This window comes from Protopterus annectens, chromosome 10.part0 (assembly GCF_019279795.1).
Source record: "Protopterus annectens isolate FY-2018-M chromosome 10.part0, PAN1.0, whole genome shotgun sequence".
NCBI classification, from domain to species: domain Eukaryota; kingdom Metazoa; phylum Chordata; order Ceratodontiformes; family Protopteridae; genus Protopterus; species Protopterus annectens.
The window spans coordinates 287576844-287593687 of record NC_056744.1 but is presented as its reverse complement, the minus strand read 5'-3'; the positions used below and the strand labels follow the sequence as shown (position 1 = coordinate 287593687).

The following is a 16844-nucleotide window of genomic DNA, read 5'->3' as shown; positions in this document are numbered from 1 at the left end:
CCACCTGTTCCCTACTCTCACTACAGATCACAATGCCATCTGCAAACATCATAGTCCACGGGGACTCCTGTCTGATCTCGTCTGTCAACCTGTCCATCACCATTGCAAATAAGAAAGGGCACGGAGCTGATCCTTGATGTAATCCCACCTCCAGCTTAAATGCATTCATCACTACCACTGCAGACCTCACCGCTGTCACACTACCCTCGTACATATCCTGTACCACTCTTACATACTTCTCTGACACTCCCAACTTCCTCATACAATACCAGAACTCCTCTCTAGGCACCCTGTCATATGCTTTCTCTAAATCCACAAAGACACAATGCAACTCCTTCTGACCTTCTCTGTACTTCTCGATCAACACTTTCAGAGCAAACATCGCATCTGTAGTGCTCTTCCCTGGCATGAAACCATACTGCTGATCACTAATCATCACCTCCCTTCTTAACCTAGCTTCCACTACTCTTTCCCATAACTTCATGCTATGACTGATCAGTTTAATCCCTCTGTAGTTACTACAGCTCTGCACATCCCCCTTATTCTTAAAAATCGGTACCAAAACACTTTTACTCCATTCCCCAGGCATCCTCTCACTTTCCAAGATTTCATTAAACAATATAGTTAAAAACTCCACTGCCATTTCACCTAAACACCTCCATGCTTCCACAGGTATGTCATCTGGACCAACAGCCTTTCCGTTCTTCATCCTCTTCATAGCTATCCTTACTTCCTCCTTGCTAATCCACTGCACTTCATGATTCACTATCCGCACATTATCCAACCTTCTCTCCCTCTCATTCTCTTCATTCATCAATCCCTCAAAGTACTCTTTCCATCTGCTCAACACACTCCCCTCACTTGTGAGTAAGTTTCCCTCATTATCCTTTATCACCCTTACCTGCTGCACATCTTTACTAGCTCGGTCCCTCTGTCTAGCCAATCGGTACAGGTCCTTTTCTCCCTCCTTAGTGTCCAACCTTTTATACAACTCTTCATACGCCTTATCCTTAGCCTTCGCCACCTCTCTCTTTGCCATGCACCTCATCTCCTTATACTCTTGTCTACTTTCTTCATCTCTTTGACAATCCCCCTTCTTCTTCGCTAACCTCTTTCTCTGTATACTCTCCTGTACTTCTTCATTCCACCACCAGGTCTCCTTGTCCTCCTTCCTCTTTCCAGATGTCACACCAAGCACCCTTCTAGCCATCTCTCTTACTAGCTCTGCTGTAGTTACCCAGCTATTTGGTAACTCTTCACTGCCACCCAGTGCCTGTCTTAACTCTTCCCTGAACATCACCTCACAATTACCCTTTTTCAATTTCCACCATTTGATCCTTGGTGCTGCCCTCACAATCATCCTCCTCTTCTTGATCACCAATGTCATCCTACAAACCACCATCCTATGCTGCCTAACTACACTTTCCCCTGCCACCACTTTACAGTCTCCAATCTCCTTCAGATTGGCCCTTCTGCATAAGATATAATCCACCTGTGTGCATCTTCCTCCACTCTTGTATGTCACCCTATGCTCCTCCCTCTTGTTAAAATACGTATTCATCACAGCCATGTCCATCCTTTTCGCAAAATCCACTACCATCTGACCTTCTGCATTCCTTTGCTTAACACCATACCTGCCCATCACTTCCTTATCCCCTCTGTTCCCTTCACCAACATGCCCATTGAAATCTGCTCCAATCACCAGTCTCTCATCCTTGAGTACAGTCATCACCACTTCATCCAACTCACTCCAAAAGTTTTCTTTCTCATCCATCGCACACCCAACTTGTGATATATAGTAGTAAAATACAAATGTTCATCCTGAATGTGTGTTAATGAGCATCTGGTCATTATGTTGTAATCTAATAAATCAGAGATTAGCCATCAGCAAAAAGGAGTCTGACCCAAAAATGTGTATCAGAGCTATGCAGTATACACCAGCTTGTTTACTCGTTGCGCACTGCCACTGTGATGTTTTAAACCATTGCGAGGTATTTCATTTGCATTTTTTCCCTTACCAGCACTCTTGTGTAACTGACACCCTCCCTTGTAACTACTGTGATTTTATCCACCCCTACTCACACCTAAAGGTACTCTTTTCTGATAGTACCCACTCTACCATCTGTTACCTCTCTTCCACAGATTCTGACAACCATGCATAGACAATTTCCTGTGGTTTCTCCTGCCAGTCTTGTTGATATGGGTATCCTGAGACAGTGTAGCAACTGCCTCATGTATACGGACAACCATCTTCTTCTACCACCTAGAAACATAATATGTGAGAGATGCAATCACATTAAGAACCCAGAATCCTTGCTGTCTCAGTCACAAGCCAGTACATAGGTTCATAGGTAAGTACTAGGCTATCTGCCCGAGGGCATCTATAAGCCTAACCAGAATGTGCTGGCTTTCACTGCCCCCTTAGATTAGCTCCCTATGCCTCTGTCCAGCAGAGCCATTAGTTCCCTGTGCCTCTGTCCAGCAGAGCCACTGCAGTGATCCCCAGGGTAAATTTTCTATTTCCCATCCACTCGTTAAGGTTTCTCTTGAAGAGTGTTAGTGAGGGGCTCTGCCTAATGTAGATTGGAATCCTCTTCCAAAGCATGGGGAGTCTCTGGGACAGGAATCTATCCCTCCAGCACGTCCTATTTATCATTGTGGTGAGGTTTAGATCCCTAGAGCATGTAGCTCTTGGAGATTTGTTTTTTTTTTAGGTGGAGCATGTCCATCAATTCTGGGTTGGACATGGACTTGTATGTCAGGCAGAGATCACCTCTGAGTAAGTGGTATGCAACCAAGTACAGCTAGAGTTTCTTCAATCGGGCTGCATAGGGCATCTGTTTGAGGCCAGTAATCCTCTTGGTGAGGTACTTCTGTGGTCTTTCCAGCTGTTGCAGGTGTCTTGTAAGGTGCATCCCAAATGGGGCGTTGTACTTTATGATGGGTCTGATGAGTGATGAGTATAGGGGCACAATGACCTCTTTTGTTCTAGATGCAAACCCTTTTGTGATTAGGTGGGCCACATAGAAGGATATTCTAACCACCTTGGCAATATGATTATCAAAGGAGAGATTACTATCTACTTGGGTCCCCAGATCCCTTATTACATTTTCTGTATTCAGGGGACTACCACGTATGTTTTTTCTAAAGGGGATGACTATGCAATTTTTGGCATTTAGCTTGAGGCCATGATTTTGACACCAGGTATCCATCTCAATGAGACCCTTCTGGAGGATGTCTGTATCAGATGGAGAGTCAATTATGGTCCCCAGTTTGCAGTCATCTGTGAACTTGGTCAGCCATAGTCCTCCTGTGCTTGCCTGTACCTCTGAGAAGTATATACCGAACAGGAGGGGTCCCAGGACTGAACCCTGGGGGATGCCACTTGTAACCGGTTTAGAGTCGGACCTAGAGCCTGCAACTCTCACTGTGTGAGTTCTATCCGTGAGCCAATTGGCAATCCATCTCGTGATGTAGGGGTTTATGTTCAGGCTGGTGAGCTTGTCTATAATACCAGAATGGGGAATGGTGTCGAAAGCCTTTGTGAGGTCTAGGTAGGCTGTGTGTACCTCCTTTCCCTCATTTAAAGCCTTGGTAACTGTCTCAAAGAAGTCTACCAGGTTTAGGATCTGCCCTTAACAATGCCAAACTGGGTAGGGTCCAATGTTCTGAGGTTCCCAATGTCTCTGTTAATGAGTTCCATGATGATGTGCTCCATAGCCTTGCAGACCAGGCTAGTCCGGCTTATAGGGCAATAGTTCCTGGGGTCTGTTGTGGCTTCACCTTTGTGGAGAAGGATAACTATTGCTGTGTGCCACTCTATGGGTACATAGCCTGTAGAGAGGCTGAGTTTGAACAGTGTGTTTAGGTGAGGGGTTTGTTTATTTTGGAGCTCGTGTAAGACACAGCCTGGGACACCGTCCAGTCCCATTGAAGATGTGTTTTTGGCTTTGGATAGGGCTGTTTTAACCTGTGTGCCAGTGATTGCTGGGGCTCTACATTCTTCTGGTATGGTTATGGGCCCTTTAGTGGGTGAGAGGGGGGTGAAGTTTGCACTAAACCTGTCTGCCAGAATGTTGGCAATATCAGTCGGTTCAGTGTATTTTGTGCCATTCTGCACTAAGTCAGAGCAGATCTGAGACATCTGGCACTGAAAAGGTTGTCTGTACAAATACCACAAGCACCACACCTCTAACACCACCCACACCTGTACAGTACATTCCTACATAGGTGGGGGTTCTCAACAAAAACATACCTAAACAAAAGAGACCTCCAAGGCAAACACACACAAGCACATCACAACCCACCACACCAAGCACCACACATAGTACACATACCTGTGACTCACAGCCTCTAAGGCCAGCCACAAACCCAACATACTAGTCACAGGAGACTCTATTGTGAGACACACAGATGTGCCCCTCACCAGGTTAGATAAGGGGAAAGTCACAGTAAGTTGCTTGTCAGGTGCTAGAATCCGCCATATCACTCACACACTCAAGTCTCTCAACAACAGGTACTGTTATGACTCTGTCATAGTACATGTTGGTGTGAATGACTTGAGACGTACCTCTCTGGACTTTATGAAGAGAGACATGATTGAGCTCGCTGAATATGTGTCCCAGGCAGGTATGTCCCTAGCCTTAAGCAGCATCTTACCATCACCCAGAATGATGCCTCAGTACAAACAGAAAATGATTGACTTTAACAATTGGCTTAGTTTCTGGTGTCATTCCAAGGGGATCCAGTACCTGACAGCCTGGGAGGAAATGATTGACAGACCATGATGCTTTGCCAGAGATGGCCTTCATCTGTCTCCCCTGGGCTTTAGGTTTCTGGCAAAGGCTCTTGCCTACCCCATAGTGCCTTTTTTAGACAAAGATAAGAGGAAAAAATTACCAACGTGAAAAATTCTTCTAAAAGAAATTTAAAGGTCACGCTCATAAATGTTAGGAGTCTTAACAAGAAACTGCACTCATTGCAGGCATTTCTCACCCTGGAAAATGCTGACATTTGTGCAGTCACTGTAGAGAGCACCCCAGCCTTACCAGGTTATTTGTCCTCCTTTGTAAGATCCGGTCATAAAGTAATCACTTTCAAAGTCACCATCTCCTGTGGACCCACGCCCCCCTTGCCAAGGTCAAGCAAAAAACTTTTCCAAAGCTGACTACAACCCCCTGAGAGCAGGTATAAGCAGCTTCACAGCCACCATCCCTTCAGTTGAATCAAGCACTAATGTCCATGCCTACACCAGTAAACTATATCAACAGCTACATAGCTGTATGGACTTAACAATACCTGACAGGACTTCCTCAAGGAAGAGTAAACCTGTCTGGTGGACAGCAGCAATAAACAGACTCTATAATAAAAGGAAAAAATTGCTGTTCAGGAACAAGAAGGAGCAGGTGTCAAGTTGAAAGCAATCTCTCCTTTGTCTGAACAAGCAAACAATGTCACTGGTGAAATCCTCTAAGGCTAACTTTGAGTCCAAATTGGCCACTTCCACTAAGGACAATCCCAAGGCCTTCTTCATATAGATCCACAATCTCAAAGGTAACTCCCAAATCTGCTCTAAATTGGTGGACAAGAATACCACAAATGCCATAGATATAGCCAACCTGCTAGCAGACAAGTTCAGTGAAAACTTCACCCCCTGTCCCCCCATCAGTAAATCAGGACATCCTCAGCATCCCTGGCTGTGTCTTACATGAACTCAGGCAAGAGCTCTCAGCACCACTAGGCACCCTATTCAACCAAAGCCCATGCACTGGCTTCTTCCCAGCAGAATGGAGGACAGCCACTGTCATTCCCTCTTCACAAAGGTGGACCATCCACCGACCCAGGCAATTATAGGCCTATCAGCCTAACTAGAAAACAACTCAGCCAGTAAATCCAATAGATTTATTTTCTTAACAGACTTCTCTTCTCCAGCGCCTCGGCATAAGCCTTTAACAGAGTATAACAAGAACTATTTCTCATTCCTTTTTATAATAAAAACAGTTCCAATTAAACAATTAAAAAAGCAATTAATTAAAGCAACCATTTCCAATCAAGTTCTCTATTTAACCCCTTAGGTATAAAGTGTCAAACTTTAAAATAAACAATGCTTCTTTGCATTGTAATTTATTCTTAATACATGTGCCTTTTTCACAATACACTTTTTCTAAAATTGTGCGCTGGAGAAGAGAAGTCTGTTAAGAAAATAAATCTATTGGATTTACTGGCTGAGTCGTTTTCTGGATTATTTTCTTCACTGTGTGGTGTTATCTATCAGCCTAACTAGCCTGATCTGCAAAGCCATGGAACACATTATCATGGACCTTATAAACAAGGACATTGGCAACCTTCAAACACTTGATCCCACACAATTTGGTTTTGTCAAAGGGAGATCATGCCTGTTAAACTTGGTTGCCTTCTTTGAAACAGTCACCAAAGCCATGGATGAGAGCAAGACAGTGCACACCACCTACCTTGACCTAGCCAAAGCCTTCGACACTATTCCCCACTCAGGCATAATAGATAAACTCTCCCAGCTATGCATGAACCTATATGTTACCAGATGGGTAGTTAACTGGCTCACTGATAGAGCCCACTTAGTCAAAATAGGGGAAGCCACCTCTAGTAGTAGACCCGTTACAAGCATCGTACCCCAAGGATTGGTCTTGGGGAATCTAATGTTTGGGATACACTTTTCTGAGGTGCAAGCTAAAACTAATGGCCTGTTACTGACCAAGTTTGCAGATGACTGCAAGTTGGGCACTGTCATAAATTCCCCTAGTGATGTGAACATCCTCCAAGAGTGCCTTAACCAAACTAATGACTGGTGCCAGAAGCATGGCCTCAAACTGAATGCCAAGAAATGCATCATTATCCCCTTTGGGGAAAATGGTGTCCCCACTAATTATCACATTTATAACAACGTATTAAGCATGCAATCAGTCATGAGAGACTTGAGCATCCAGGTTGATAGCATCCTGAGGTTTGACCACCATATTGCCTCCGTTGTATGGAAGGCTTTCTACATGGCCCACCTCATAAATAAGGGCATTTCATCCAGGAACAAGGAGGTCATAACATCCCTGTACTCCTCTCTTATCAGACCCATTATTAAGTACAGTGCCCCCTTTGGAATGCACCTTGCCAAGCACATGCAGCAGTTGACCACATAAGTTCCTGACCAGGAAAATCCAGGGTCTCAAACACCAATCCTATACAGATAGGCAAAAAGTCCTGTCCCTCTACTCAGCCTCATACAGACTGCTCAGACGTGACCTGTGTCTGGCATACAAGGCCATCTCAGACACAGCCTTGATGGAGTTCCTGCATATCCGTAAGTCAAACTCCACTCACGCATCCCACACGCAAGGTCTCAACCTGGTCTGTGACATTAATAGAACTTGTTGGTGGGAGAGATTTGTGTCCCAACGACTCCCCCATCTATGGAATAGACTTCCTCTCCATGTCAAGCAGAGTACCTCAGTAGCTCTCTGTAAGAGGAACCTGGATGACTGGATGGGAAACAAAAAATATACCCCTGGGATGCCACCTGTGGACAGGGAAAACAGGTGCTGAGTTTATGGGAACATGGGTGATATTCTTGGCTAGGCTTATAAGGGTGTCCAGGCCAATAGTCTAGTATCATCCTATGAACCTATGAACCTATAATGATAATTTCTGAGTGAATTATATTACATGGCTGCAAGGGGCATGACGTCTTTCATGAGATTATGGGGCAATGCTCACCACCTAAAAAAAGTTAGCTTATCAGTTTTCTCTTTTGTCTTTTACCTAGTAACCTTTGATCTATTGGCACATTTTGAGATGAACTATATCCATGTAAATATGGTGGGCTGCTACTGTTTGACAGACCAACAATGCAATATTGGCTTCAATTGTTGGTCTATTGTCATGGCTGAATTGCTAGTCTGTTATGATGGCTTACAGACACTTGTTTATTTCCCTGAAACTCATTTCACAGTAAATTGAGCATAATAGCTTAAGAAGGTATCTGCACAAGTATTTCATTGCCTGCCAGGGATCACTTTTTTCTCTGATGTACTGTTACTTCGAAGTAAAAAATATTGTCCCTGCCCCTTCAATAAACATACACCACACCAAATGATGTTTTATGACTTTATTAAACTTCCATAAACATAACTTTATTGAGCAATATTTTAATTTATTAATCACAGCATAAGCATCCATATACCTGTTAACTATGGCAGCATGACCTCGTTCACCCTGACCAAATAAGTAGCATCCTTAGCCCTGCTCCATTATTTTACTTATCAAGCAGTGTCCCATTGCTCACTTTCGTTTCCCACTTATTGAATTAAACATCCAACCAATTAAGCAGTGTCCTAACCTCCGCTCGCTTACTTTTACTTATCAAGCAACATCGAACCACTCACTTTCATTTCCCAATTCATTGAAAACACTAAAATCCCAACACCATCTGAAACAAAGCAAGCCCAACTGCATGCCAACATATCTAACCGTAATGTCCTTTTGCCACCCAAAGGATATAATAATGACCAAAATGAGATTTCCTTTTCTAAAAGATCATTTTAATAGTAATCCAACCACTATACCCACTATGCATTATAAGGCAAACATCTAATGACCAGAATAGCATTTGCTGACCAACAAACCACCCTCTTTAATAACTTCAATACATCCATAAAGCCAATACCCCAGACTGTAACCTAATGAACACCATTCATTTGCCAACACCAATCCTAGCAACAAAACTTATCTTGTCAATAGCCACAGTCTGCCAATCTTCACACTATCAAACCTACCCCAACCCATCTTCACATTATCAAAAATATCCTAACCCTTCAAACATATAAACCACCATTCAAGATTTAGTAAAGTCACATAACCTGTTACCTGTGCAACTATACTAATCGAGATAAACCCACCATTAATCCGCCCTTGTTCCAAAATTTCACCCTTCAAGTTTTTTTTTTGTTTTGTTTTTATTTTTTTATTATTTATCATATTAGAACTGGTAAATCAAACAAGCATGGCCTGCATCCACTAGCAACCCCAGAACCACAATGCCTTGCTTAGACCTTCAAACTTCCACTTAAACAATGGAAACACATTCCACACACATCCCCAGCACATACGCATACCTCACAATGCTCTGTCAAACCCTTCACCAAGCCCTAAAAAGAGAATCCAGATAATGTAGCTCCTTCTGATTGCACACCGATTGCTGCCACATCCAAAGAAGAACAGTGTTAACCTCTTAAAGTAGCACAGACCACCGAGCAATCCATCTGCATAGCCTTACCACAGGAAAATTCAAACTCAACTACTATGCCCACAAAATCCGACCCAGTGTCACATTGTGGTGACTCCACCCCACCTATAGACAGCCCCAAATTCCCCATAAAAAATCCCCAAACCTGCTTTACCCTGCCTCTGATGTACCTCATCCTCACCTGCATCCACACTACTGCAACACTGCACCAAATCTGGCATACCTTAATGAGCACCTAATAAAGTAGGATTACCTGCAACCTCATTGTGCATCACACCAGCAACTGGAACATCCACCCTAGCAGAATCCATCACCTTTCCAAATCCACTTTCTTCAGGCCACTGACTGATGCCCACTCTGCACTCCCCCATCTGCAAAAGAAAAGAAAAGTGTAAAGCCTCTGCACACACATAGACCAAAACTTCTTGATGACAATATTAGGTCCTGCCAAGGGCCTACCTTTTTCATCAGCTGCACAGCCACTACACTACCCTACATCCCCTATCCTCAATAGCCTGGTACCAAAGCAGTCTTATGCCACAATCAACCTTGACTGAACCTATGCATTTGACTGACACCTATTAAAATGCAGAACATAAAGTGAGCTACCAACGTGAGCCTGCTACAACTAAACACTGCGGATGAGGTATAATTTAAAAATCACAATACCTGGGTTACCGTGTAATTTCCATATAAAACCAATGCCACACTATACGGTCAGTTTAACTATTCCATAAAATAGTCTTGGGTGCATTTCTGTAAGCAAGCACTGCAAGAATATTTCTGTGCAATCACTCTTACACAAATTAAAGCGTAAACAAAACAACATATTCATCTGATAAAGAGTGTGCTCTTGGCAACTTCTCCTGTGTACTGCTCTGTTCGACAAGTGGGTGTAACAGCAACATATATACTGCAAATAAACTTAAACTACCACTGTAATGAACCCATACCTGTCACATCTACATCATATCGAGGAACCTCCCTCAGTTGGGATCATAAAAGTTCCTGTTCCTCGAAGTTTCACCATGAAAAAAAAAAGTCAGTCATACATTCCATGTTAACAATTTAACTGATATCAGTCTTCTTCTTCTTCTTTCGGCTTTTCCCGGTTAGGGGTCACCACAGTGGATCACCTGTCTGCTCATGATTGGCAGTGGAGTTTTATGGTGTCGAGTTGCCAGCCCGGCACCCAACGTTCCACAGAAGGCACACACACGCACGCACTCACGCCTAGAGCCAATCGAGAGTGTCCAATCCACCTACAGCATGTCTTTGGGATGTGGGAGGAAACAATTTAACTGATATCAATGGTAAATAGAAATGAATTATTTCATCACAAGGCCTATTCTATAAATAAAATATCACATTTTAACCATCCTATGCACTTCCTAGTTAAAGCTGTTAATGAGCCATTAGAAAGCATTCCACCATTTACCCATATGTTCCACATTATAAGTGGCAGCTTCATCTCAGAGATGGAAGGAGAGACAATAAACACGGTAATGGAAACACTTAAATCATTCTCTACTTCTGCCAATACAGCAGATTACAGAACCTGTGAAGGCATCTGTGCTAATGCTGAGGCTTTACCCAACATAAACCCTCCTTAACATTACCAAACTTACAGCAAGTTTCAAATGAGAAGCATGCATGCAGTAGTGACACTTGCCACCACAGAAAAGCCACCATCTTCATTCAACCACCCATTCACATGAGAGACAATCACCCACAAACCCCTATTTTACTGCATCCATTTACTTACCACTTCAACTCACTGAAAAGGTTCCATACTTAGTATTATGCTCATCAAACACACTTGCCTGCAAACTTCTCAGGAAACAACCTAACACAAAATGGTGCAAATAGCTTTGATCTTGACCATGAGGGTGAATGAATCTAAGCACGCTAGTGAAGTCAATGAAAGAGATATCCACTAAAACTCTGACCCCCCACCACCACCCTGCAACTGCCTGGCTACCCCATTTTTGACAGACAAGCCTCCCTGTGTATTCTGGAAAACTAAAATTACTGAAGTGAATTTTTAGACTGTTAGGTCTACTAATAGTGAAAGAAATATTACTTGGTCTATTTCATATGTGGCTTGATTTAAAGTATCTGATGACTGGCTCTAAAACCCAGAAAAGTGTAGTACTACCACGCAGGAAGAAGGTTGTGGAGAGATGGAAATTTTTAAGCCTTCTCTGAGAATTGTGTGTGCGTGTGTATGTGTGTGAAAATAGCAGTTTGTGTAGAAGGCGGTTACCATGGATAAAGGTGCACTGGAAGACACTGGTTCACATAAAAAGGGGAGAGAGAGAGAGAGAGAGAGAGAGAGAGAGAGAGAATTAATGGTGAAACAGGGACTTTGGAGTCTCTTGGCCAAAAGCTCTGTAAGTCAATTGTGTGCTATTCCGGTAGTGTGTGGGTGCTGGAAGTGACCAGAATATACTCCAGAAATCTTGATGTCACTGGGTAACATCCTGTCATCTGAGAGTCACATTGGTGGCAGAGATTTCATCCCAATGAACTCTTTATTAAGTTAATTCAGTTACTTTTTCTTTTTCTGTTGTTAACCATAAAACATAACGGAGAGGTGTAGGCAATTTTTTCACATGTAAAAACTTTCTGAGAGTATCATTTATGTTAATTGGTTGAATCAGTAGTTTGGGATCCATTGAAAAGCTGATCAGTCAGAAGAGTCATATTCACAATGAACTACTTTTCAAAGGAAATAGTGTCAAACTCTGAAGGTAATACAAAACACATTTAGTATATCAAGTGCAGTTATAGCATAAAGTGAAGATGGTACTTCTGGTTAACTAGGACTTGCATTTTTAGCCATTGAGCAGCAAAATAGCTGGAGTTATGGGACAGGCATTCCTTATTTGCTCCTAAAGTTTTATTTAATCTGTTTGCAAGATTTAATATTCATTTTTGTGTAAAGTTGATTTAATTGTTACTTATTAACTGATTTGCGTATTGTAGCTTTGAAAGTTCCTGTGGTACCTGGTCAAACCTTAGTGAAGACTCATGGGGCAGTTCTTTGCACAAGTCCTTTTCCTATATGTCAGCCAGCACCATGTCAACAAGTTACCTACCTAGTCCAGAGCCACCATTCACTCCAGTTTCATCTTTTAACACTCGTATAGGTAAGTGTTTGTATGACATGTCTGTGTGTGTACGCTCATTTGTTCATAGTTGTTTTACATGTATGCATGTGATAATTTTTCATTATCTCTTTATTTATTAACTCTGGCTACACTTTTGTGACTTACCCTATCTTCATAGCTTACAAACCTCTTGAAGAATGTGGTCTGTCTATAGCTGTGTACCACATGTGTCATTATGTTGGTCATCTTCTGTATAGCCTTTTTTAAAGAGACACTTACAAGGTTTTGCAGTGAGGGCCATTTTCTCCAGATGCATTCTTCTTAAGTAGGCATTTGAATTTCTGGACATAGACATTCACTCTACTGTGACAGTAACCATATTTCCCTGTTTGAACAAAGTATTTCAGTACTAAATAAGTGTAACTAGCCGTTTTTTAAAAGCTAGTGCTAACACAATACATGTGAATATTTTACTTAACCTTTTTCTTATAAATATGCAGATTACATATTGGTTATGATGTATTAAAACCAATGATCTATCTGTTTGAGTTGGTGGTACTTGAGGTAAATGCCAAGGATTGCATAACATTTGTTAATGAAAAGCATGGATGTTTGCTGTAGTTGCAAAGCCAGTTTCCCTAGACAGTGTTAAGTACCTCTATAGAACTTCACTAAAATGTGACCACAGGCTCAGAGGGATCCCCCAGTAGAGACGATGGAATGATTTTTTTTTCTTTATTTCTACAATAGTTGCGGTACTGAGCAGTGAATAGGATAGTTATATAACAAGTCTTGCATGATAATATTTGTAGACATTAATTGAACAGAATGCCGAGTGTCTTTATTTTCACTCTTCTAATACAGATCTGCATTCCATAGATGTCAGATAAGTAATGCTTTAACCATAATTAGTGCATGATTGTGTGTGATTATCTACAAAACCTCTGAAAGTAGTTTCTCTTGACTTTGGCACTTCACTCAGGAACTTCTTACCATCCAGAGTAAGAAAGTACAAATCTATTATATCTTTTAAGATCAGGTTTTACTTTGATTTGGCAAATCAATCTCTTAGGGTATAATGCACACACACACACACACACACACACACACACACACACACACACACACACACACAGACACACACACACACTCACACACACATACACATCTACACACATGCGCATGCATGCACACGCACACATATCTACACACACACACACACACACACACACACACACACACACACACACACACACACACACACACACACACACATGCACATCTACACACACACACACACACACACACACACACACACACACACACACACACACACACACACACACACACACACACACACACACACACACACACATACACATATCTATACACACACATACACACACACACTTTTATTTTTTTGTTTACTTTTTAAAGATTTTTGTACTCATTAAACAGCAAAATAACATTTAACAAACACAAAAAATGGTGGCCATTTGCTTTTTTAACTGGTTGAACTTCCTAGGTGGAATTATGTTTTATTGGACATTACCTGTACAGTAACTCCCTATTGAAAAATGTTCATTCACTATTCAGAATGCAATGTACAATGTGTCCATTCTCACATTGTCAACTTATGACATGATCAATGAAAACTTAGCAATCATATTGAATCTATTCCATGCACAGGAGAAAGATAGGGTTGGCCAGCTCAGCTGGCATTTCATCACAGATCACTACTCCCTCATAGACTTCAAAATCCATCAAGCTGTCATCTTGGAAGTCATTTGCAGGGGAAAATATCAAACATACTCAAAAAAACACTCATACTAAATCAATAACAAATACCAGAAATACACCTCAACTCCTATGCATTATTAAGTATGCATAAAAATAATAATATTAATAATATTAAATAAATGAACAAAATATGAATAATGGCTGTAAAAGAACAGTAATAAAAGCATTGAAAACAAACATTTAAGTACATTACCTGATCAGGATCAGTGAAAGATATCCACAAAGGTAAAAATGATAATAATAACCTCATAAAAAAGTGAAAGCATAAACCCCACGAACAGGAAATGAAGCAATGTGGAAAAGGAAAGGAAGTGAGTAACATGAGCAGTTGGCATAGCAACAGAAAATAGCTGTTCTAAGTTAGGAGTCAAATGAGAAACACTATACAAAAAAACACTCTGCCAAGCATTACTTGACTTAAGAGGTAAATCTGAAGATGGAGTATAGAAAAATAAACATTGCATGCAACAATTCAATTTTAAAAAAGAAACAGAACTCACACAAAAATTATCATAGAAACCCAATGAAATAAAACCAACAACCATACTATTAGTGAAACTTATGAAAAATGATGCGGCAAGGAAGCATTATTTCTTCAGATCTTCGGAGATCCAGCCAAACATATTACCATTGTCAATATTTTTAGGTACAATAAGCATATCATTGGCTAAATTAACATAAAAATGATGAGGGTGAGCACTGATGTTTGCATATTTGTATCTTTTAGTTCTTGTTACTCTTATGAATGTTTATGAGGATGTGTTACCTGGAAAACCTATGCTTGTGAAACACTGTGCTACTGGTGTATGTCTCCTTAACTGGACTCATTCCTCTGATAGAACTCAGATGAGGTATTGTGTGGGGTTAGCATCTGTTAGAACTTGTTTATAAGCTGGACTGAGCAACAGCATAAGACTGTTTGACAGAAGTGTCCCTTAAATGACTACCCTTAACATTTCATACCAACAATTCTACACAGTTGAAATGTTACAGCCCTGCACAGCAATCAATTTTTTAAAATAAGAGGAGGAACTATTTTATATAAAATGCCCTGCGTAAAACACATAATTATTATACATAAATAATGTGAAATACAAAGTGCAAAAGATACAATGCCCTTTACATGAGTATAATAAAGCACTTGGGAGTGTACATGGTACAACGATTACTGCACACTCAAAGCTGTTATGAGGCATGACCCAGAAAGATGATGCCTTACAAACCCTGGTGTATGATAATATCTGTACCGTTCACCTTCACCCATGCATTATTGCATACATTTTGAACTTGAGCTGGTTTAGAAGTATTTTGTAGATCTGTTTTTTTTTGTTTGTTTGTTTTTTTGGGGGTGGGGGGCAGCACAAAAAAAACTTTATAAGTTTGTGGACTTTTTTAACCAATAGTACTAATTTTTTGAAATTAAGTCATACTGCTCAAAATGGAATGTTAATAATCTGGATGTTAATGCTTCATGTAATGAAGAAGGTTTTGTAAATGCTAATATATTTTAAAAGGCAGTAAAATTTAGCTCATACTTACCTAGGTACAGCATTCACCCCCTCAGTTTATGTTTTATAGTATAGCTCAAGGCCAAATGCTTAGGATCACTAGAGTTATGACTAATAAATCAATGGTAAAATAAAATTATATATGATTGAGAAAGGGTTAGCTTCTAGGGGATGCAGCAAGCATAAACTGATATTAGAGGTAGCTGAATGGACAACTACTAGGAAGCCCTACTTCTCTGAGAAGGTGTTATGACATAGTCCACAAGTACAGCTAGGCAATAACTAGCTGCTTTTCTCTCTGTCATAAAATAGACATTTTAATCATTTTAAAATATTATTACAAATAATTGGTCCATCCTACTAAGTGCAGATGGAGTAAAATGGCACTTTACTGATAGATCAAAGTTTATTTATAAATGTGAGAGAAGCCTTAGATAACAGCAGCTTTGTTACAAAGATCTGATGTATAGCACTGATAGAAGAAGTAGACTTAAAGCAGCTACTGTTCCTTATTTTAAAAGTTGCTTCTGCACTATAAGAAGAAAAATGTAAATTAATGAATTACTCGTAGCATTGTACATTTCCAAACAATAGTGACATATCTAGATTTTCAGGCAGGGTTCTTATACACCAGAGCAGGAAGGGGGGTAGAGCTAATAACTCACACTATGGGAGTATCACTGCATTACCCTACAAAAACTGATAAAACAAGTTTCAGCAATACCACTAGCATTAAACCAGTTTTGAAACATAGGCACTGGCACAGCAAACTAAAAAGTCATCATTTTTTTCATTTGCTTTCTTACACTCTATGTTATCATTTTATTGCCAGATTTTAAGCATTAGAACATATCCTATTTTAATGTAAGCTGAATTATGTATGAAAGAAAGCTTTCAGAGTAGGTTCCTTTAAATTTAGTAGTCAGTCATGTCACCCTCACTATTTAAGAAATAATTGAACACTTGAAGAAAAGTTAATGACATGGATGTTTATTATATTCACAGCTACATTGTGCACTGTATGTTTTTATTTTTATTAAAATCATCCTCTTTTTCTGGTTATTGAGCCTAGTGGATCCAGATATAATTTTCAGGCATTTCCATACCATGTGGAGATACATGGTATTAACTTAACAGTGCTACTGCAATAAT

The 16844-nt window shown here is 40.6% G+C and overlaps 1 protein-coding gene across 1 annotated transcript in view; it reads left to right on the top strand.

The window, feature by feature from the left end:
• LOC122814129 (polycystin-1-like) overlaps positions 1-16844 on the top strand; it is a 1441736-nt gene that overhangs the window by 1095267 nt on the left and 329625 nt on the right. Inside the window, 1 exon segment of the mRNA XM_044086744.1 lies at positions 12260-12423. Within this exon segment, the coding sequence (XP_043942679.1) occupies positions 12260-12423 (164 nt within the window).